Raw genomic sequence first — 24,126 nt, forward strand, 5'->3', positions numbered from 1 at the left:
GTGCAATGCAGCAGAGGGACACACTTATTTGTGTTTTAAAACTGTCACACTCAGGGTCAGGTTAATTGTAGAGGGAACTACACCTACGTGCCACACAAAGTAAAGTTTTAGAGGCCCGGGACGTGCCTAGAGAATGAGGGTGCAGTGTTGCGGATTTGAGAATCCTGTGTAATTGTTGTAAATATCACCCTGTGTAAATGTAATGATTCCTTGTAAATACCTCCGTAGTGTAAAGGTCAAAGGTCGTCATCTTAGTTAGTCCATATACATGCACGTAGGCCACCATATACCCTTCTAAATAGTTATTTCCTTATTATGTGTATTAGTTTAAGGCTGTGTTTCCCATTAGTTGACTCTGCATTGCACCGAATTGAAATAAGATAGATCCCCTTTCAATTCCCCCAAAGCCTCCATTTCCAACCGCATTGCCAACTGCATTCGCCCTCCATTGAGCACGCGGTCGGTCCGGAGAAGAAAGGCGTGTCTCCGCCCCTCGTCATCGGAAGGAGGAGTGAGCCAGCCCCGATCAACCAACCAAGCACGAGGGGTTTGGCTTGAGAGGGCGGAGAAAGGACGATCGGGGAGGTTCGCGAAGATTCGAGGGTGTGGTCTATATAACCCGTCACGCGATGCCCCCACCGGAGATGCGTCAGAGAGTTGGAAGTCCACCGAGAGTTGTTGTTGAGTTCAGCACAGCAGTCCACCGGGAGCGAGTCGAGTTCAGTGGAGGAGGAGCTGAGAGTGGAGCAGTCCACCGAGAGTGGAGTTGAGCCCAGTGGAGGAGGAGCAGCGAAATTGTTGTTGAGTTCAGTGGAGGAGGAGCAGCAGCATTGAGTGAACAAACCACAGCTTTGGGACCACCGTAAGTGAGACCTCCGTAGTTCAGCCCCCCTGTGACACGCAGCTTCGACCCGCTGCTATGCGGGAACCGATTGCTGTGGGATCGGTGGCCGTCGAGGTCGAGCCCGACGTCCCGTGCGGGAGCAAGCTCCAACGGAACCTTCTTCCCCTTCCAGCCATTCGTGCCATTCATCCCTATCATCATCCCCCCGTGTAAGTCTGATTGTCGTCCGTCTTTTATGTTGTCCTGGGGGTTAAGTAAGACTGAATAGGTAAGCTAGAATTGCTCTGTGTCCTTCTGATCCTTCCATCCTTCTGTCTTTATTTTCGTATCTTTCCTTCTCCTTGGTTACTTTTGATTGTGTACATAATAGTTAGTCATAAATTCCTGTTCCTCCTTACTCTGCCTTCTTTCCTTTACATCCGTTTTGTCCTTGTCTTTTCGCAATTGAATACCTGTGGCACGATTTGGCCAACGTTCAATAATCGGGTCTAGTTCTGTTTATGGTTCGAGCCGCGGGCTGCCATCCGCTCGGCAAATAACATCTTGTCCACGGCCTCGAACGAGGTTGCTCACCTGCCTCCCCAGGAGGGAGCTGGGCTACTTCAGGACTCACGTCGGTCAGTCGCACACAAGGGGATTAATGCCCCCCTTCTTAAGGGGAAAAGGGGCCGACGTAGAGATCCGTAACAATATATATATATATATTGTTGCGAATATGGAATTTGGCCTCCATATCCGCTTGTAAATATTCCCCTATTTCTCCAATACTCCCCAACTTTCCCCAATCCCCCATTCCCTAGTCCCATTGCATGTAAATAACACTCTGTAGAACCGACCTTCCCCTTTTTCCCCCATTAAATGTCGTGCCCAGGTCCCACCGCATCACACGTAGACAACTATAGGACGTCTTCCTAGTTATTCTTAGTCTATGTCAGTTAAGGACTCGTTTCCATTAATTCTGACTCTTCGTTGCACCAGAATGTGATTATATGGCATCAGTAGTGAGTTTAGGACCTTTCCCATACCTTCCATCTTCTTCCCCAAACAACTATAACTACAACAACAGAGGAGATGGGGGCGGCGCAACAGCGGCGAGGGGGAGTGTGCGTCCTCACATCGGCTCGGTGAGCCGCCAATGACCACGCGCTCCACGGGGTTACCACGGAGGGGCTCCCCGTCAGCTCCTCGTCAAGGGCGGAGCCTGGTAACCCCCCCGCACCCAATCAGAAGGGCGGACCGATTCCATCTGGGGCGGAGCTAACGAGCCGAGGGCGTGTCACTCCCCGCCGGATATACGTGGGACTTACCGGACGTGACGTCAGATGCGCCCCGAGCTGGAGAAAGAACGTTACCTGCGAGCGCTGAGACAGATGCGCCCCGAGCTGGAGAAAGAACGTTACCTGCGAGCGCTGAGACAGATGCGCCCCGAGCTGGAGAAAGAACGTTACCTGCGAGCGCTGAGACAGATGCGCCCCGAGCTGGAGAAAGAACGTTACCTGCGATCGCTGAGAGAGATGCGCCTCAGCTTGGAAAGAGAAACGACGTCACCTTCCGAGCGCTGATACCTCCCCGCATCTCTGGACCGAACCGTGTTGATTCTGCCTTGAGCCAAGAGTGCACCTTGAGCCATCGCTACCTGCCTTTCCTTGCCATCAATCCCCGTGTGAGTCAGCCGTTGTCCCGTTTATCTGTCGTCTGTCCGGGGTTAATATAAGAGTGTGTCTAAGTGCCTGTCTTTCTATGATGTACATCTCGTCCCTGTAATCTAACCTTTCCGTACGAATATAATTGAGAATCGAAACATTGGTGTCGTGCGTCATTATAATCCAGCCGGGTGTCTTCTTTTCCTTATTGAGCCAGCGTAGCGCGGCTTCGTCAAAGTTCGAGTACAATCGGGTAATTTGTGCAGACGTGGTCATACCACCGCTCGGTCTATAACATCTAACCACGTCTGTAACAATTGGTGTCGAGGAGTGAGATTCGGACCCGGGACTAAATTTTTTTAGGCCCAAACGTTGGGAAGTAGAATTGATCCGGAGCGCGGGTACTGCGCTCGACGAAAGTATAACGGCGAAATTTCGAATTTGTTTTACGAAACTCGAATTTTGAAAGTCGCGCTATGGCGGATCAAGACGGCTGGGGTCCGGTAGGGGAGAGTGAAGCAGGGTCGGTCCAGGACCAAATTGAGACACGTGAGGAGAGCGAAACAGCGAGGGTAGCAAGCGCGCAAAATGGCGCCTCGCTGGTCACCGCGCCGGCGACCGTGGCAGCGCCCCCGGTGGATTTGAACTTGTTTTTTTTACAAATGACGGCCCTTATGGAAAAGAATAGTGAGCAATTGGGAGACCAAATTAGAGGTTTGAAAAACGAGATGGGGGTAATGAGGGACGAAGCGAGGGGTACTGGTGAGAAGGTAGACAAAAATTTTGAGGGGTTAGACAATGGGATAAAAGAGGTGAGAAATGGGTTAACGGGGGTAGAAAACAGAATGGCCGCTCAAGAGAATCAAATGGAAGGGATGCAAAAGGGGTTAGAGGGAGTAGAAAATAGAATGGCTGCCCAGGAGAATCAGATAGAGGGAGTGAAAAAGGGGTTAGAGGGGTTAGAAAACAGGATGGAAGGCAAATTGAGGGACATGAGGGACCAAGCGGAAAAGGAAGTTAAACAAATGGAGCGGCAGATAGAGGGGGTCAGAATGGGGGTAGAAACCAAACTGGATGCTCACAGGGAGGAAATGGAGCAGATGAGGGTGGCATCTGGGCAGGAGATGCAAGTGATGGCAGAGGAGATCAGAAGAGGAGTGAGTGAGGAGGTCGGAGGAGTGCGCGAGGAGGTGAGGCACTGTAAGGAGCACATGGAGAAGGAGGTGAGAAAGGGGACTGTAAAGTTACAAGGGGGCATAGAGGACCTGACGCAGGAGGTGGAGCAGCTGACGGTGGGACAGACGGAGTTAGTGGAGCAGGTTCAAAGGAACACTGCGGTATTAGGAGGTTTAAAAGCGACACAGAAAGAACTAAAAGATGACTTGGTAGCGACGAAGAGGGAATGTCAGATGGTACGTGAGGGACTGACAACGAGGTTGGACGAGGTGATAGAGGTAATGGAGACGAAGGACCGGCAGGTGAGGACGCACCTGGAAACGGTCAAGGTAGCCTTAGAGGATGAGCTTGAGGAGACGTACCGGGGAATAAAAGAGGTGAGGCACAAATTAGAAGAAGTGGAAGAAGGGGTGAGCGAAATTAAGAAGCGACGGAGAGGGGATAACAAAGAGATAAAAGAGGAGATAAAAGAATTGGTCCAAAGTCTGTGTTTGGATCGTGATGTGCTCATTAACCGGATGAGGGATTCGCAGGTGATGGAGTAGAAGCGAAGAGGAAGAGGACCCGGTGTAAGTGGTGACCAATATGGTCGTGCGTATGATGCGCCAGGTGATTTAAGAGGCTTGGGGGTCGAGATAGACCCGGGTGTTCGTGAGAGGCCGTTGGTGAAGTGTGCGACAGGTCTGGTGTGCGAAAATGGAGGTGTGCAAGAAAGTCCGACTCTGGGGTGTGTGAGGAAAAAGTGCGTGCCAAGGAGTGAGTGTGCTGGCGAGAGTGAGTCGGTCGTAGCGCGTGTGCGAGGGAGCACGTGGAAGCGCGGTGTGGTGAGTGTTACAGAGGGTGTGACGGGAGAGTGTGCGCAAGAGTGTGCGCGAGAAAGGTGTGTGACGGACAGGTGCATGAGGAAAGAGTGCGCTGTCAGAAGTAAGGAAGAGTGTCCACCTGTGGTGAGTGTTACAGAGGGTGTAACGGGAGAGTGTGCGCGAGAAAGGTGTGTGACGGACAGGTGCATGAGGAAAGAGTGCGCTGTCAGAAGTAAGGAAGAGTGTCCACCTGTGGTGAGTGTTACAGAGGGTGTAACGGGAGAGTGTGCGCGAGAAAGGTGTGTGACGGACAGGTGCATGAGGAAAGAGTGCGCTGTCAGAAGTAAGGAAGAGTGTCCACCTGTGGTGAGTGTTACAGAGGGTGTAACGGGAGAGTGTGCGCGAGAAAGGTGTGTGACGGACAGGTGCATGGGGAAAGAGTGTGCTGTCAAGAGTAAGGGTGAGTGCGTTGTCACGAGTGGAGGTGAGAGTAGTGAGAGTGACAAGGAGAGTGAGTTGGTTGTGACAGGTGAGCGAGGATGTACACCTGGGATGGAAGGATGCACACCTGGAATGGTAGAGCGTGAGTGGGAATGCACGCTGGAGTTGGTGGTGAGGCACGTGGTTGGGTGTGCGAATGAGGGCACACCTGTGATTGTCACAGAGGAGGTGACAGAGGAGGGGGCGCGAAGAGGTGTGTTAGTGAGGTGTGCTACCAACGAATGTGTGCCAAAGTGTTCGGTGGTCAGGTGTGTGACCAAGGCTGTGAGTGGAATGGGTGTACCTGGGTGTGTAAGGAACGGTACAAGGAGAATGGGAACAGCTGCATGTATGAGCAAGAAAGGGGTAGCGTATGCATGTAAGCATCCAGGTGAAGCATCGACGGTGACCGGGTTAAAGGTTAGGTCGACTTTTAGCCGAAGCGGGCCCTCGGTGCGTGCCGGGCTTCGCGTGCCGCGAGAACCAGCGGGGATCCGAGCCACGGCGGGTTCGAAAGGACCGCCGTGCGCGAACCACGCTGGGCCTCGCTTTGAACGGCCGCGTCTGTGCTCCAATAGGCGGAGCGGGCGGCTGGATAGGAAGGGTCGTCATGACGACCACTTTCTGTTGAGGTATTCCGGCAGGTCGAGATCGAGCCATGAGATGGCTCCGTGCCGAGATGGTGCGTGGGATCTCGGCCCGGGTAAACCTCCTTCCCTGCACCGAATGCGGGATGCACCCAGCCGCTGGCACAGAACAACCAGCATCCATGGCTTGGCTTTACGAAGCCGGGCTTTGGACAGGAATTGGCGCACCGAGAGGCAGTAGTGAGTAGACTGGGTGATGAGGTTAGTGTTTTGGCCCCGAAATTAGAAAAACAAAATTTGGTGATTGGCAAAGGATTGGCAGTAGTGATTGGCAGATGATGGGTAGTGATTGGCAAATTTTTGATTTGTTGAAATTTGATGTGCAAAATTGGTAGTGAGCGATGGGCCCAGTGGGTGAGGGTGGCATCCCTGCCACCCTTCCCATGGAGGGGGGGCAAAGGAGCAATAGCTTATGGGGTGTATGGCAGTGAAAACTAGCCCGGGTGGGTTAGGTTATATTGTGTGTAGGGATCTAGAGAGATGACATTAGGTAACGTTAAGTTTAGTTAGTGACTGATACCTGTAGTGGGGACGCAGGTAGATTAGTGTGGATGATAATGACGTGGGAGCGCAATAGTTAAAAGGGACGACTGGGAAGCGCAAGTTTCAGAGGGGAGTAGTTAGATGAGATGATGCTGTGTGTGTGAGAATTGAACAGGTGTGATTGCACAGGTGTGCAACTGGACAGGTGTGTGGAGCAGTGTGTGAGTAGTGAGTGTGTGGATCAGCGCGAATGCGCTTGGGGAGAGAAGGGTGCAGGTGGCACCAGGTGTGAGAGCACAGGTGTGCAAGTACAGGTGTGTGGAGAGAGTTGGAGTAAGTGGTACGGAGTGGTGTGCATGGTGCGAAGGTGTGGATGGGGGAAGAGTGGACCCCTTTCACGAGTACCCGGGGCGGGTAGTGTAAGTGTTAGGTAGAGGGTATAGGTAAATTGTGGTTGGATATTGGCATCTGTGGTGCGGTTGCAGAGTGGTGTTGTGAATGGGTGCATTAGTGTTGTGGAAATGGCTGGGCGTGTAGCCTGTTAGTGTGTGTAGTTGGTTGGGCACTCCACCACTGTGAGGATGTCGGCCAGGTGAGGCCGCAGGTGGGCTCTGGGAGCCGGTAGAGTTGTGGATGGGGCCCGAGGATCCGGAGGATGGACCCGGGTAGCCCAGTGCCAGAGAGGGCACCGAGTGGGGAGAGCGCCAGAGGGCCTTCCCCAGGAAGTTAGGTTAGGGTAAGGAGCAGGTAAGCTCGGAGGCAACTGCAGTGGTGGAGGTGTGCAGGTGGGTAGACCCACTGGGAGAGGTACACGCCACAGCCCAGAAATTGTGCGAGGGCACCGGGAGATGAATCGGGGGAGTGAGACCCCAAATTGAAGAGCACCACAGTTTGGCCAATGGGAATTGGTTTTTAGAACCCATAGTGTAAGAGGGCCAATGGTTTGGCCGGAGGAAGACCCCGGGTAGTGTAAAGTTGTTAAAGTCATTTAGGAAATAGTTAGGATTGATGAACCTGTCGCACCATACGCAGCCACTTACCTGTGGTGATGATGATGACTCCACACCTGTGTTTTCTTTGTTTTGTTGCAGGAGATGAATTGCTGTGTGGATTTGTGAGACGCATCACGACGTGGATGAGACATTGGGGTGATTCCATCTCTCCCTCCCTAGGAGGGACTGATGATGAATTGGTAATGGCAAATTTTGATGTTCAGTTGGAGATGGCAAATTTTGATGAGAGTTGAAAATGGCAAATTTGATTGGTTAGGAGGGAGAGAAGACGAATTTGGTATATGGGAGGAACGGGGAAGACAGTAGGGATGTTTGTTGATTTGTAAAGTAGATGTTTATGGGTAGTGTTGTGTTGTGTGGATACAGTAAGGGGTAAGGGAGGGGCCATGTAGGTTACCTGGTGGGGGGGGCGTACGATAGGAACGTACCTGTCTCACCTGGTTCCCATGTGCCCCCAGTGTGCATCATCTTGTATTGCGTGCACTTTTGCGCCCTTACCACCTTACTCACTTGTTTCTTCTTTTGTCTCCCACCTCCGAGGATCTGGCTTTGGGGTAGAGAGAGAGGAGAGAGAGGTGCTGGCTACGCAGTTGTGGGCCTGCACTTTCGCTGTTTGCTGCCTGGATCGATACACCATATGGACCGCAATGTTTGTGGCCACCCACAATGGACCGCAGTTCGTTTGCGGCCAAGCACCACCCGTTGATGGACCTATGGGTCAACGTGGCACCTATGCCATACAAGGTGAACCACTGTTAGTTAACACCACTGAAGGCCACAAGAAGAGCAAGAGACACCTGCAGGGTTAGGGGTTGTTGAAGTTATTTTTATTCATTGAACAATGGTGACTGCACCGATTGGTGCTGGGGTGGTGCTTTTGATGCTTGGGAAGGGTGCTCTGCACGTTATTAAAGGCCGTCGGCCACAGAGCACTCGTGGGTTGGTGTATCGATGTTGGCATGCGCGCTCTCTCTATGCATAACATCTGCATGTGTTCCTCCAAAGACAGGTCCTGGATCGTAATGTAAATAGCAGCGTAGTCGTGTAAATAATGCTCCCTACCGGCTGTATGTTTAGTTTGCGAATTCTTTCCGCAATTCGGTTATCCTGTGGGTGTGTTTCTGTGAGGAGAAGGGTGCAACGTCGCAGGGGGACATATTTACTCATTTGTGAACATCTGTAAAACTGTCGCACTCAGGGTAGAGTTAATAGTAGAGGGACTACATGAGTGCCACACTAAAGTAGGTAAAAATTTATCGGGTCGGGACGCCCCGAGGGTAGAGAAGGGTGCAATGTTGCGAATATGGAATTTGGCCTCCATATCCGCTTGTAAATATTCCCCTATTTCTCCAATACTCCCCAACTTTCCCCAATCCCCCATTCCCTAGTCCCATTGCATGTAAATAACACTCTGTAGAACCGACCTTCCCCTTTTTCCCCCATTAAATGTCGTGCCCAGGTCCCACCGCATCACACGTAGACAACTATAGGACGTCTTCCTAGTTATTCTTAGTCTATGTCAGTTAAGGACTCGTTTCCATTAATTCTGACTCTTCGTTGCACCAGAATGTGATTATATGGCATCAGTAGTGAGTTTAGGACCTTTCCCATACCTTCCATCTTCTTCCCCAAACAACTATAACTACAACAACAGAGGAGATGGGGGCGGCGCAACAGCGGCGAGGGGGAGTGTGCGTCCTCACATCGGCTCGGTGAGCCGCCATTGACCACGCGCTCCACGGGGTTACCACGGAGGGGCTCCCTGTCAGCTCCTCGTCAAGGGCGGAGCCTGGTAACCCCCCCGCACCCAATCAGAAGGGCGGACCGATTCCATCTGGGGCGGAGCTAACGAGCCGAGGGCGTGTCACTCCCCGCCGGATATACGTGGGACTTACCGGACGTGACGTCAGATGCGCCCCGAGCTGGAGAAAGAACGTTACCTGCGAGCGCTGAGACAGATGCGCCCCGAGCTGGAGAAAGAACGTTACCTGCGAGCGCTGAGACAGATGCGCCCCGAGCTGGAGAAAGAACGTTACCTGCGAGCGCCGAGACAGATGCGCCCCGAGCTGGAGAAAGAACGTTACCTGCGATCGCTGAGAGAGATGCGCCTCAGCTTGGAAAGAGAAACGACGTCACCTTCCGAGCGCTGATACCTCCCCGCATCTCTGGACCGAACCGTGTTGATTCTGCCTTGAGCCAAGAGTGCACCTTGAGCCATCGCTACCTGCCTTTCCTTGCCATCAATCCCCGTGTGAGTCAGCCGTTGTCCCGTTTATCTGTCGTCTGTCCGGGGTTAATATAAGAGTGTGTCTAAGTGCCTGTCTTTCTATGATGTACCTCTCGTCCCTGTAATCTAACCTTTCCGTACGAATATAATTGAGAATCGAAACATTGGTGTCGTGCGTCATTATAATCCAGCCGGGTGTCTTCTTTTCCTTATTGAGCCAGCGTAGCGCGGCTTCGTCAAAGTTCGAGTACAATCGGGTAATTTGTGCAGACGTGGTCATACCACCGCTCGGTCTATAACATCTAACCACGTCTGTAACGTTCGAGCCGCGGGCTGCCATCTGCTCGGCAAATAACATCTTGTCCACGGCCTCGAACGAGGTTGCTCACCTGCCTCCCCAGGAGGGAGCTGGGCTACTTCAGGACTCACGTCGGTCAGTCGCACACAAGGGGATTAATGCCCCCCTTCTTAAGGGGAAAAGGGGCCGACGTAGAGATCCGTAACAATATATATATATATATATTGTTACGGACCGCGGATAAGATGTTGATTTGCCGAGCGGATGGCGCCACGGCCCTAACAGTTACCCCGACTAACCCGATTCCTGGACGTTGGCCGAATCGCGCCACAGATATTCAATAGGGAAAAGACAAAGGCGACACGGATGTGAAGAAGAAGAAGACAAAAAGGTTTGAAATGCTACTAAATTTATTCCTACTATTTACACAATCAAAGAAACCAAGGAGAAGGAAGGATAATAAAACAATTTACAGAAGAAATCAGAGACACAGTGAAAATACTAGCTTATCTAACAGGCTTAACTTATTCCCTGGACAGAACAAACAAAGACGGACTCACACAGGGAATTGCAGAGTGGATTGGCTGGAAGGAGGTCGGTGGCTGGAGGGGGAGGAAGGCACGGAGCTGGCTGGAGCTTGATCCCGCACGGGACGTCGGGCTGGACCTCGACGGCCGCCGATGCCACCGATCCTGTCGTGTGCGCGGGATCACGGGTCGGAGCTGCTTGGTGGAGCCGACGCGCTGGTGGGGGGTCTGGCGTGACGGGTTCTCTCCTCTCTCTTTCTTAGTCCAACCCAGTCCAACAACTTCCTCTCTTGCTTAGTCCAACAACAACTTCCAGGCTTTTCGGTGTTCTGATCTCCTCCCTCCTCGACTCTCTCTGGGGGCCTCTGCCTCGGGTTATATAAGCCCCACCCTTGACCCTTTTGCGACCTCCCCCAAACGTTCTCTCTTCGCCCTCTAAAGCCAACCCCTCGTTCTGGGTTGGTCGGCAAGGGCTGGTTCACTCCTCCCCTCTATGACGAGGTGGAGACACGCCCTTCTTCCCCGACCTTGCCTCGTGGCCAATGGTGGTTTTGGGGGCGATTCGAGCTAGCCCCAGCCAAAGGGCAGCAATGGCGAATGAAGAAAACCGCCCAAAATGCAGTTGGCAATTGCAGCAAAGTGGATGGCAGATGAAATGCAGCAAAGTGGCTAAACCTGGCACTTGGAAGATGCCATGTCGGAGGGATCTACTTTATTTAATGCAGTGCAATGGAGTGTCAAATTAATGGAAGACAAATCCTTAGCCTAATACACATAATAAGGATACAACTACTGAACAGGGATATATGGTGTCCTTCGTGTATGCTTTATGGAATTAACTACGGGAACGCCCTTTGACCTTTATACAACACTGGAGTAAGGAGGGCGATATTTTTACAACTATTTACACAACAACAACAACAAAAAAAAAACCATTCTCATATCCACAAATATATATATATATATATATAAATAAATATATATATATATATATATATATATATATATATATATATATATATATATATATATATATATATATATATATATATATATATATATATATATATATATACACATATACAGTGGAACCTTGACTTACGAGTGCCCCAACTTATGAGTTTTTCGAGATACGAGCCGTTGCTCGGGCGGTTTATTGCTTTGAGATGCGAGGCGAGATCCGAGTTACGAGCTTTCGCCACCCGGTCACGTGGTTATCTTGCCGTTCAAGTACGTATCTCTGTCGTATAGCGCTGCGTTTTTGTTTTCGCATTTTGGTTATTTCGAGTTTACGCCGCCAGGTAGGTTCTGGTCACGTGGTTATCTTGCCGTTCAAGTACAGTACGTATCTCTGTCGTATAGCGCTGCGTTTGTTTTCGCATTTTGGTTATTTCGAGTTTACGCCACCAGGTAGGTTCTGGTCACGTGGTTATCTTGCCGTTCAAGTACAGTACGTATCTCTGTCGTATAGCGCTGCGTTTTTGTTTTCGCATTTTGGTTATTTCGAGTTTACGCCGCCAGGTAGGTTCTGGTCACGTGGTTATCTTGCCGTTCAAGTACAGTACGTATCTCTGTCGTATAGCGCTGCGTTTTTGTTTTCGCATTTTGGTTATTTCGGAAAATTTCATGTTCATGTCGAACATTTCATGTTCATGTTCATGTTTTCATGTTCATGCCATGCCAGGCCACAACTTGTTCAGAGTGCCGGCGATAGCTCGCCTTCTCTTTGTGGAAAACACGGTGAGATCCTTAACATCCGACAACTAATGGGACGCAAACGGGGCGCCCAGTTTAGCGGTACACACATTGATGAATCACCCTGCCTGTGATTCACCCATGACAGGTTATAGCTGGGTCGGGATTCAAACCTAGGCTGGACAGTTTAGACTTTAGAGTCAAGTGTGCGTACCTCCAGTCCAGGCCATCCTGCCAACTTGTATGCTGCATACAGGTGAAATATAAAGCGCGAGATATTTTTATATATACTGTATATTTTTTTAAAAATTGGTGTGGTTTTTGGCGGGCTGGAACGGATTAATAGCATTTCAATGCATTTCAATGGGGAAATTTGATTTGAGATACGAGCAATTTGAGTTACGAGCTCGGTCACGGAACGAATTAAACTCGTAAGTCAAGGTTCCACTGTATATATATAATTTTGTAAACATTTGATGGGGTGGCCATTTTTTTTCATGTGCCACCCCTACATATACAGAATTATTGTACTCCATGATACCAAAAAAATCAACTTCATGAGATGAGTATTTGCCTCATGAAGGAGAAATTCCTCCACTTAAAGTTCAATGACATTGAAGCAATTTCCAAAGAATGAGACATTACCACACTCATTTTGGGAAAGGTAAATCAAGGAGCTCTTTGCACATGGACATTTCAACCTGTGATCTCAGAGTCTGTGGTTACATATATTCCGAAAGAGGGTCGTGGCTCAGAAAAGAACGAGATATCAGATGGTAAAAGGGAACGAAATGACATTAGGTCGGTGGGGACACAGTTGGACAACGGGCAAGGGAAGGGAATGAACGAATAGGAAGAGAGAGACTGAGCGACACAGTGAGAGAGGAGGAAACTCTGCAATCTGCAGGTGGAAAGGTTAATGGGGGTAATAAAGATCATGAGCAAGGATTGGAGATGGCACATGGTGATGATGCAAAGCCTGCTTAAAGTCTAAGAGGGAAGAATGAGACAGCACTACCTCTGGAATGTGGTTCCATAGACAGGAGAAGTGAGGAATAAGAGAGTGGAGGAATGCAGTCGGCCTAGATTTTTGAAAGTTTAACCAGGAGTGGGTTACTGGACTGACAAGTGCATCCTGGAATTTTTGGGAAGGGTCATAAGACTGAGATAACAGAAAAGGAGCAAGGAACTGAGGGGGGGCATTAAAAAAAAAAAACAGACGACTGATCTGCCAGCGATGGGAGCAACATTGCTTGTGCCTCAGTTTCCTCACGCAAGATTCCTATAATGCCGAGACTTTTCTATTACACGGAATCCTGCATAAACAGATGATTCTGGGACCCTGGCCTAAAGGGGAGAGCAGTATTCCATTGAGCTATAAACACAAAGGGCTTACAGTACGAGTACTTCTGATTTTCCAAGGAAAGACTTTGAATGACGGAAAATGGCCAGTCTGTTGTTGGCAATGGAGACTAGCTTTACCATATTGTCAGTCTCGGAAAAGTCGTGGGTAATGTTGAGGCGTATCAAGGTATTAATTAATTGGAATGAGGGAGGATGCCTAGTCTGCGGATGGCTTTGGAGGCCAGATGTACAACATTGCCAGCTCAGGATAGGTCAGAAACAGAGCGCAAGTCCTCAAAGTTCAAGCAACTGAACCTCTTCCATTCGCCGACAATGGAATTGGATAGATGGGTTTGGTTGATGATCCCGACAGAGCAACACGATGAGACCGAGATGTGCCAGGAATAAAACACATGTTCTATTTGTCAAGACTAACATCAAATCTATTTAGAGCAGCCGAGAATGGTGCAACTGCCGTCCGTCAAATGGCATGTTGGCAGTTACTGACGGTTACGATGTGGTAACTCATCTATGGAAAGGCAAGGTTTTACTGAGCGTCCGAGATGTGGTTTATGTCCACTAGGAAGAAGATTGGTCCAAGACACTGGCTCAAGTCCCATCTCCATTGGAAAACATTGGAAGAGAGGCTGAGAGGGGTTCTCATTTATAGCAACGTGTTAATTGCCACAGGTAGCGAGCCTGGCAAGCAAAACAGGATGCCAGACCACATCGAATAGCCGGAATATTACCTGGGAGATGGTTCAAATATCTTCGCTGAAATTTAGAAACTCCGACAATTACCGAGAGAAACAGTAGCTGCTCATAGCTGACTAACCCACTAACCCAGATGGAATGCGAACTGGTAGACAAAGATCAGGTTGTTTGAAAAAAGGAAAGTTTTGGCATCAGTAACAATGGTGGATTGATGACTTGATATAGAATTGGGATGGATGGTTATTAATTAAACTATTATTAGCAAAATAGGTGGCGGGTGGTTCATGTGCAACCACCAGGCTGCTGGTTGGATCATTTTTCTGTGGGCGCGTCTGCCGCTGATGCAGTGCCTCTCTATAACCAGTTGTCTGGTACTCATTTTGCCGATCTCGGAAGGATGACAGGCTGAGTCAACCCCACCTGGCGTCAATTCAACGGGATTCAAACTCAGGACCTTAGGATCCCAAGCCCGCCGCCCGAACCATGAGGCCAATACCAGGTGATAGCAAAATAGGGGATATCAGGTGCATACCAACACGCAAAAAGTCAAAAAGTTATAGATATCTCAAAAAGTTATTGATGGATTCAAACAAAACATGGTGGACAGGTTGGGTGTGCGACAAGGATGAATTGATTAGATTTTGGTGAAGAATCGGATACTGATCCGGCCTATCAGTGGGATACAAAACAAACTGTTCAGGCTGGCGCAGGTATGTGCTCTACCAAGTGCCGTTCTAGTTTTTCTTGTTTTTCTCTCTCTTATTTCAGATAATGATAGCTGAGGTTCTGTCGGTAACAATGCCCTGGCCAAATAAGGAAAAGACTTTGTCTGTAGAATCCAACATCAAAACGCAATCCTTCGTCCAAACTCAAAGTTCGAGAAAAAATTAACGGCAGAGACACCCGGTGCAAAGAGAGACTATTCAAATGGACGAAGAAATTTAGAGAGCAAGGAACTTTGCACAACTTGCACTCAAAATCACCGGAGAGACCAAATCCATTCTGGACAACCTCCGCTGCAAACAGAGGTTATTGAGGGGGGGTCCAACAGTCGGTCGGAAACAGTAGCTTCGCCGCTGCAGTCAAGAACTTGTACTGACAGTGTCAAGTCTCAGGAGGATTCTCGATGATGACGTCAAGATTCATCCGTACAGAATCCAAGTCAGACACATGTTCACTGATTGAAACAAACGCATTGAAATGGGTCGGTGGTTTATGTAGAAAACTGAGGAAGGTTCTGGTTTTATCAATGACATTTGGTTCCTAGACTCACTTTTTATATAATGGACAAGTCAACTCGAGGAACTACTGGGGCAGAGTACCCCCTGATGAGGTTCGCCAAAAGACCCTTACATTCAGTTGAGTGCACGGCCTGGTGCGCAATGAGCAAGCATGGCATCAGTGGACCGTTCCGCTTCAAAGATGAGGACAGTAATGCCATGACCATCAACTCTGAGTTCTGCATTAAATTGCTGAATGAGTTCTGGGATGCTTTTGGACACAGAAGCTTTCGAAGAGAACAGCAGGATGGGGCAACCCCTCACACTGAAAAAGTGTCCCGTGAGTGGATGACAAGACACTTCGGTGAGAGGGTGATTGGCCGACGACGCATAAAGTTGTCTCCACATTCCCCCAATTTGATTCCACTAGTTTACATCTTTGAGGTTATCTCAAAGACAATGTGTACAAGTATATCCCTAGAGCTGGGAAGCCTCTTTGAGCTGAAACAAGCAATCACAGAGAACGTCAGGTCCATCCCACTTGCCGAATGTCAGCGCGTAATCAAAAACTCCGCCCGTCGTGTTCACATCCATAGTCAGCGCAGGCCACAGAGTCAACGCAGTCAGCGCACTTGGAGCACGTGACTAACCGAGTGCCAACTAAAGTCTTATAAGTTACGGTTGTCATATTTGGTACACCTGTGTCACATAAAATGTAGCACAAATTCATGAAGTTTTATGTAATTCAGAATAAAAATGAACATATTTGTGGATTTTTTTATGGATTTGATTCTTTTGGCACACCTTGTGGAGTCATCATTGTTCGGTGGTTGGTACCCATACAGACAAACATTCCAAGGTAGTTGCGGAAAGGTATTCTCAGCCAGAGTTATTCCAGGAAGCCATGATTTGTTAGGAAGGATAGCAGACAACACTCTTCACATAGACAGCACCACCATGTTGGGGAGGCGGAGGAGAGGTTAGGAAGAGAGAGACAGGATAATCGGAGACATCCTGCAAGAGGAACATCTCTGTTAAACACAATCTGGGGGCGGCAGCAGCAGCAGTGGCCTGGATGGAGAGATTCGTGAAATTATAACGAGAAACTCAAACATTTGTCATCCAAACTATTAGTGATGAAAGAAGGAATAGGAGCCGAGTTGTCCTGGATGATTTCAACTCGTTCATAAAAGATTTTTTGACCGTCTCTCAGAGCTCTCATAATTTTATTGTTTTCATCGAAGTCCAAACGATCATTTACCAATGCTCCAGGTTGTGGGTTCTCGGAATTTATTTTTTTCAACATCGATTTAAGACTCACTCAGACGGAGCTTGTACGCAAATGCTGAACAAATATTATTTTCACGAATTACAAGGATATTACTTATCAATCGACAAATCAACACAGTAATGTGTTTGGGCTTCGGCCGACAAGGATACATCTACCCAGAGGATGATCCATCGTGTGGCTTGTGTGCTTTTTATTCTTCTTGTTCTTGTTCTTCTTTTGTATGCAGTACAGGGCTGCAGTGAGCATCATTTACTGAGGAAACAGCTGTGCCGCTGATGCAGTGCCCCTGTATGTTAGAGAAGGAATTTGCAATTTTTTTGCGGTGCCAGCGATAGCTTGCCTACTCTTTGTGAAGGATGCAGTCGGATCTTCAACCTCTACCACCTAATGCTATCAGACGGGAACTCAAAAAAAATATTTGTATGCATGGTCCAGGCTCATGGAAGAGTAAGAGCTTGAACTTGGAACATGTCTGACAAATACAATGTTCAAACCTACAGTACAAAAGTGAAACTGGGAGGCCTGGATCATGACCAATGTACTCAGATGGCAACGCCAAACCCAAAACACAGCTCGCCCACCCCTCCCCAAAGAGACAAACAAAAATGTTTGTTCATAAATAAATCCTATGAATAAACAATATACCAAAACAAGAGAAGAAAGTATAAAAAATTAAAAACAGGAGCACCTTGCGCATGAGGAATGAGAAACTCTCGGCGGCGAAGTTCCGAATATGCTCCTTTTTGTGCTCCAGCAAAGGGCTGTACATGCTACACGGATCAACAACACACGGACATCGCAGTTAATACACAAACCAAGCAGCCAAATCAAATTTTCACGTAAAACAGTGATGTTTGCGTCATCAGATCAAACAGTTTATTCCGACCGATGTTCTTAATCAAGATTTGGTACAAGGATGGTTCAACTTGAATACGGGCGTTTTTATATCCATGGATGTGTAAACAAAGAGGACCATGGCAAACGCACCTATACACGCTGCGTATGTCCTGAACAAGCAGACGCCACAGAAACTTGTACAGGTACGACAGGCACGTGAACACCCATTCCAGCTGCTCCGTGTCTTGAGCATTGAGCAGTCCGGTGATGATGGAAAAGAAACGGCCAAAGTGCGGATAAAAGTCTTTCTGGAGGTCCCTCGCGAGTTGCACCACCAGGCTGTCCAAAAGACAACCGCAAGCACCACTCTGATCATCACACGTCTATACTAGTGATCACATTTTATTAACTTGGAGGACGAGAGCATTTGCCAGTGTCCAATTTGAAGGCAAAAATATGGAATCTCGCCAATTGGCCCTTATCTGGCACATCCCGCGGCCTTCTACGCAACATATTGCTGGTAACCACCAAACACTGCTATCCACATAAAGGATGCTCACTCTAGCAGTGGTTCGAGCGCCGTGCTGCTGGGCACGAGCAGGTGGTTCTGCAGGCTCTGGACGATCGTGTCCTGGTGATGCACCAGCTGTGGGAAGGTCTGAACCAACCCCGAAACCTCGTTCAGGAAGATGTCTGCAGGAGGAATGAAACCAAATAACAATCTTGGAAACAAAATAATTTTTAAAAAATCAAACGACAAGAACGATCACACAAACACATGGAACGGAGGAAGATCGAAAAAAGGTTAACAACTGCTGGAGGGAAAAATTAATATTGTTGCGGTTTTGAGAACACTTCACAAGTAAATTTTTGTAAATGTTCCCTTATAAATAATCCCCTGTAAATACTCCCATTGTTGGTGTAAAGGTCAAAGGTCGCACCCTAGTTAGGCCATGTACAACACGTAGGACACCATAGAATCTTCTTTAGTTATTTCATTAGTCAATGTTTCAGTTAAGGATCTGTTTCCAATAGTTGAATCTGCGTTGTATTAATCAAATAACCAAGGCCCCTTCAATTATCCCCAATCTCTCTCTCTCTCTCCAAAGTGCCAGTAGCCGTATTGCCGTCGTCGCTGCCTTTTGCTTTGTTCCTGCAAGCCGCCATAAGCCACGTGGCAGAGTGGAAAAAGGGGGAGGAACGGCCAGGAACATAGGCGTGGCCCCATCAACGCGTCACAAGGGGAGGTACCAATGAACACTCGTGACCAATCCGGGCCGAGGCATGTTCACCAGTAGGCGGAGCGAAGCGGACGCGGCTTCATACGTGAGGCTTGTGATAAAAGCGCGAGCACGAAGCCTTTTCATGCAGATGTGGGGGAGAGAGCAGATGATCAAGAGAGGAGAGAAGATCGGCAGGTGATCGGCAAGCTTGAGCGAACAGCGCAGAGGCGGCGAGTGATAAGAACCTTGCGTGGAGGATCGCTTGTTACGATCGTGTGATACGAACTGCCGTGGTTTTGAGAGCGTTCGGCACGCTGTACGTACGGAGATCCCCCGCCCCTCGCATTTGTAAGGTCCGGTCACGCGCCAACGACACCAGCTGCCTGCCATTCTTCGCGGCGGACCCGGAGCCTGGAACCATCTGCTTGGACCCTTCTCTTCCTTCCCACCACCACCACCCCATTCGTGTAAGTGTGTTTGTATTGTCATGGGCGTTATATAAGTGTGTATGAGGTTGCCCTATGTCCTTTTATTTCCTCTCCTTGTATATTCCCTTCTTTCGTTTCCCTGTTGTAGTTAGTTAATAAACCATATTTGTTCTTCCTTCACCCTTCTTATTCTTTGGCTTCCTCTCGTCCGATCGTCTTTGTCTTTTCCCCATTGAATATCGGTGGAACGATTAGAACCGCTCAGAATCGGGTTAGTTTTATTGCTGACGGCTCGAGCTTCGGATTGCTAAACCGCTCGGCAATCTTCCATCTTGTCCGTGGCTCGAGCAGAAGTATCGTCCTGCTTTGCGGAGAGGTTGGCGAAGGTATCTGGGACTCCATTGACCAGTCACCCTGGTCAACCTCATCCCCGCAAAGGAGCGCGATATCTTCTAGGACTCGGACGGCCAGTGTAATAGACGAGGGGATTAAATCCCCCTCGGTAAGGGGAGTGCCGTAACCGAGATCCATAACAATATATAATCAGCTTGGACATGCAACAAAAGCTCACCGTAATGCTCCGTGCAATGCATTTCCCTCCACTTTTGCACACCTTCAGAAAAGTACGTCTCGACGTCCTGAAAGCAACAACAGAATACACAGGAAGTGTACCCTCGTGAGAGCTCATTCACAAGGCATTGCAAAGAGGATCCCAAAGGAACTGTGCGTGATGTTCGCAGCGGGTGTTGAGAGTCATTTGCCTATAACATACATTGTTAGCACAGACAGGTTTGGACACAAATTTGAACAGGTGGTCAATTTTAACCCTTCGCTCATTTCCCATAACGACGTAAAATATATCACAAGTAGAACGATGGTTAAAGACACGACTGATGCACATGCTCGTGGCCGTGGGTCAATCCTACACCTACAGCATTATAAAAGGTAAATTATAAACTGCAGGTAGTTGTGATCGAATCTCGAATGTTCCCAATGCCTCAGTAACACATTGGACTTTCAGGAGGAAGGTGGAGCTAATGGAGATTCATTCACGTAACCAATCACTACAGTCTTGCGAGCTAACTAAGCACCAAAACAAACTGCCTGTCTCTTCCAGCTCGACAGCCCAGGTAGATTCCCCTTTCAAAGGTTGGTTGGTATATATCACAACAACACAACAACGAAAAACCTGAAGTAGGTGAGTTAAATGTGGGCACCCTGGGAAAATTTTTAATTCCTTCTCTAACATACATTGGATCAGCAGCACAGATGCACCCCCCAGAAAATGATGCTACCCACAGCCATGTCCTGTACATACAAAATAAGGGAGAGAATATGGAAATGAAGAAGAAGAGAAAGCGGAAAAGGAAGAAACATAGGAAGAAGAGAAAGCGGAAAAGGAAGAAACATAGGAAGAAGAGGAGGACGAAGTAGAAGAACATGAAGCTGTAGATGAAGTGGAAAAGGCGAAACAAAATCCCACTAATTATACGATAAATGCATCGCTGGGATCCCGATCCGACTCGCAAGTATGGTGGTGGGGGTAAAGCACGCTTAAGTTCACGTCTCCCTATCAGGACAACGAGGAGCCAACACATATGCGGTATGCCTTACCTCTGGCTGAATTCCAACCCTGTCTATCCTGTGAATGACATCGATGTTGACGTTAGCAAGGCGCTCGGAGAAGGTCTGGAACTGCAAAACACAATAACAAACAAACACAGTTATATATCATATCATAGGCATTATCCCATAAAAAGTGGTTCATGGAACAACACACAGATGGGAATTTGGAACAATATGAAATGTAATATGGTCAGAGGAGTCCTCCTTCACTTGATTTCCAACAGATGGTAGAGTCTACGTTTGGAGATAGGCCAAGGATGCCTGCAACCCTGACTCCCTTCTACCAACAGGGAAATATGGCGGAGGCTCTGTAATGATTTGGGACCAATCTCATGGGAACTTGGACCCCACTTGGAACCCTTGGACCCCACTATTCGCGGGGGATACGTTCCTGGAAAATCCGCGAATAGCGAAACCTGCAAATAGCGGGGCATTGTTTCAATGGAAAAAGGGGGGATAGGTTCCCGAGTCACGAAAATCCGCAAATAGAGGCAAAATCCGTGAATGGCGAGGCAAATCCAGCGAAAGTCGATGATAATCCATGAAGGTTTTATAAATACAGAGTGTGAGGTTAATGGCTCGTGGGAAAAATATATATATTGCGCCCCTGGAGAAATCGCGAATTCACGGAACACGGCCGCGAATAGGAAACAAAAAACCCCACTAATTCACGGGACACTTTTCCACGAATAGAGAAACAGTTCGCATTGTATCACCCGCGAATAGTGGAACCACAAATAGCGGAACCACGAATAGCGGAACCATGAATAGCAGAACCACGAATAGCGGAACCACGAATAGCGGAACCACGAATAGCGGAACCACGAATAGCGGAACCACGAATAGCGGAACCACGAATAGCGGAACCACAAATAGCGGAACCAGGAATAGCGGAACCACGAATAGCGGAACCACGAATAGCGGAACCACGAATAGCGGAACCACGAATAGCGGAACCACGAATAGCGGAACCACGAATAGCGGAACCACGAATAGCGGAACCACGAATAGCGGAACCACGAATAGCGGAACCACGAATAGCGGAACCACGAATAGCGGAACCACGAATAGCGGAACCACGAATAGCGGAACCACGAATAGCGGAACCATGAATAGTGGAACCACGAATGGCAGAAACACTAATAGCGGAACCACGAATAGCGGAACCACGAATAGCGGAACCACGAATAGCGGAACCACGAATAGCGGAACCACGAATAGCGGAACCATGAATAGTGGAACCACGAATGGCAGAAACACTAATAGCGGAACCACAAATAGCGGAACCAGGAATAGCGGAACCAGGAATAGCGGAACCATGAATAGCGGAACCACGAATAGCGGAACCACGAATAGCGGAACCACGAATAGCGGAACCACAAATAGCGGAACCACGAATAGCGGAACCACGAATAGCGGAACCACGAATAGCGGAACCACGAATAGCGGAACCACGAATAGCGGAACCACGAATAGCGGAACCACGAATAGCGGAACCATGAATAGCGGAACCATGAATGGTGGAACCATGAATGGCGGAACCACGAATGGCAGAAACACTAATAGCGGAACCACGAATAGCGGAACCACGAATGGCAGAAACACTAATAGCGGAACCACGAATAGCGGAACCACGAATGGCAGAAACACTAATAGCAGAACCACGAATAGCGGAACCACGAATGGCAGAAACACTAATAGCAGGGTCCGACAGTATTTAGATCCATTTATCGCTACAATAAAAGGCAAAACAACTTCTGAGTGTGAAGCCATCCCAGGTGAACAATTACATCCCATGATACAAACTTTGTTTCATGCAGGAGATGCCAATTTCCTAGACGATCATGCTACAATACACACTGCTGAAAATATGAAATCCTAGTTTGAAGAACATGTGAGTGAAGTAAAACGTTTTCCCTGCTGAATCACTCGAAGACAGATTTCCTCAATCAAAATACCTCAAGGAATGGGAGCAAAGGTGTTTCATACGAGTACCCTCCTGGTGTGTGTGTGTGTGTGGTGTGGTGTGGTGTGGTGTGGTGTGGTGTGGTGTGGTGTGGTGTGGTGTGTGTGTGTGTGTGGTGGAACAGAAACCTACAATGTCTCAAAGTATCCCTGTGTGTGACTGACACTGACACTCACACTGACACACACACTGACACACACCCCAGAATCCTTAACATAACATTCACCGTCTACATAATACATACTCATGTTGGTACAATAAACATCGAGAGTCGAAAAGTTCAGGAACTAAATGCCACGTGACATTCGCTTACATACATATCGAAATACTGTACTCATGAATCCTTGATTCCTGCCAAAAGGGTCAAAAGACCCTGATACATCCGAATAGGCCACTTGGTCTCACAAGCGTGACAAGGTCGGTTACAATGGGCAAGGCATCCCAAATCAGATCGGACATGAATCATAGTTCTCCGAGACTCAGAGGTGAGAGGTCGGGACTGGACACGAGAGGTGAGAGGTTGGGACTGGACACGAGAGGTGAGAGGTGAGGACATGGCGGACACCGACTCGCACCGTGTCCATTGCTGAGCATGAATGTGACATGCAAAGGTTCGTTAAACTCACATGATATTTATTGTGGGACTTGCGGTGCCTGCGAGCGGATGGCATGGCTGGTTCGATCTCCAAACACGAACCAGACCACGTGTGCTGCAACCGGAACCCGGGCGCTACAACCACGTGGGTTGTGGATGCACTGCACACCGTGACGTCATTAAGCCACCGGGACGCCGAACTCTCATTATTAATATTATCTCATTGAAATAAAATGATTATATTCAGAGTCGCGAGGCTCCATCTACGCCATTTTCAAAAAGCAGTCAAAAGTATTTTTTTTTAAAATAGATCATTAGGCTTCCGCTAAAGACTTTGTCTTCAGACTTCCGCTTTGAGCACGAACCACCGATCTCCACTATGATATCATATACATCAGGGGTGTTTTCCGTTACCAAGCCATCCGTTCCTTTTGAACCTCTTGGCGAACGCTCGACAAGCGGCCTGATGATGAGCAGAACGCACTCTGATAGCTCATTGGCCGATTGGCGTGACGTGAACAGCTGAAGCCACCAGGCGGCCATGATACCACTCCCATCCTCAAAGCGTGGGAGCGCAGAAAGGGTGTTAACGAGCTGGCTGAGGTAGTTTTTCATCGAGATTGTTTTACAGTCATTATGAATAAAAGTATGAATAACCACATAACGTCGCTGCGACCTTCGTGTTGGTCCAAAAAACCGATGTTGGTCCGATGGTCCAAAAAAAGGAAAAAATTATCTGCAATAATTAGACGAAAGTTAAACAAAAGCCGTCAATATTTATTTGTGAAGACGGTACAGAATCTTCATTATCTTTGAAGTTCAGTACAAATCTTTCTTTTGTCTGAAGTCAGTACATGTACATGTTGCATATAATACGTGTTGTTTTATTCTCTGGGCTCCGGTACCCGCCATCCGTAATAAGTACAGTTTATTGGAAGGCATCGCAAGTGCAGAACCTGTTCCTTTTTGTCACGAGGAGAGTCCTTGGCATGAACGAATACCTTTCAGCGATACTCCCTGATGACATCACAGATGGCTTTCCGGTA

General features: G+C 48.4%; 1 protein-coding gene across 1 annotated transcript in view; it reads right to left on the reverse strand.

The window, feature by feature from the left end:
* UTP20 (UTP20 small subunit processome component) overlaps nucleotides 1-23,230 on the reverse strand; it is a 147,170-nt gene extending 123,940 nt beyond the window's left edge. Inside the window, exons 1-6 of the mRNA XM_068107235.2 lie at nucleotides 23,112-23,230; nucleotides 20,508-20,588; nucleotides 19,465-19,531; nucleotides 17,803-17,935; nucleotides 17,393-17,581; nucleotides 17,094-17,175 (exon numbers count right to left, since the gene is read on the reverse strand). Of these exons, the coding sequence (XP_067963336.2) occupies nucleotides 17,094-17,175; nucleotides 17,393-17,581; nucleotides 17,803-17,935; nucleotides 19,465-19,531; nucleotides 20,508-20,588; nucleotides 23,112-23,156 (597 nt within the window). The 5' untranslated portion in view covers nucleotides 23,157-23,230. The remainder of the gene's footprint in view (nucleotides 1-17,093; nucleotides 17,176-17,392; nucleotides 17,582-17,802; nucleotides 17,936-19,464; nucleotides 19,532-20,507; nucleotides 20,589-23,111) is intronic.
* Nucleotides 23,231-24,126: the final 896 nt, after the last annotated feature.

Source organism: Myxine glutinosa, chromosome 1, assembly GCF_964187855.1.
Source record: "Myxine glutinosa chromosome 1, kmMyxGlut1.1, whole genome shotgun sequence".
NCBI classification, from domain to species: Eukaryota; Metazoa; Chordata; class Myxini; order Myxiniformes; family Myxinidae; genus Myxine; species Myxine glutinosa.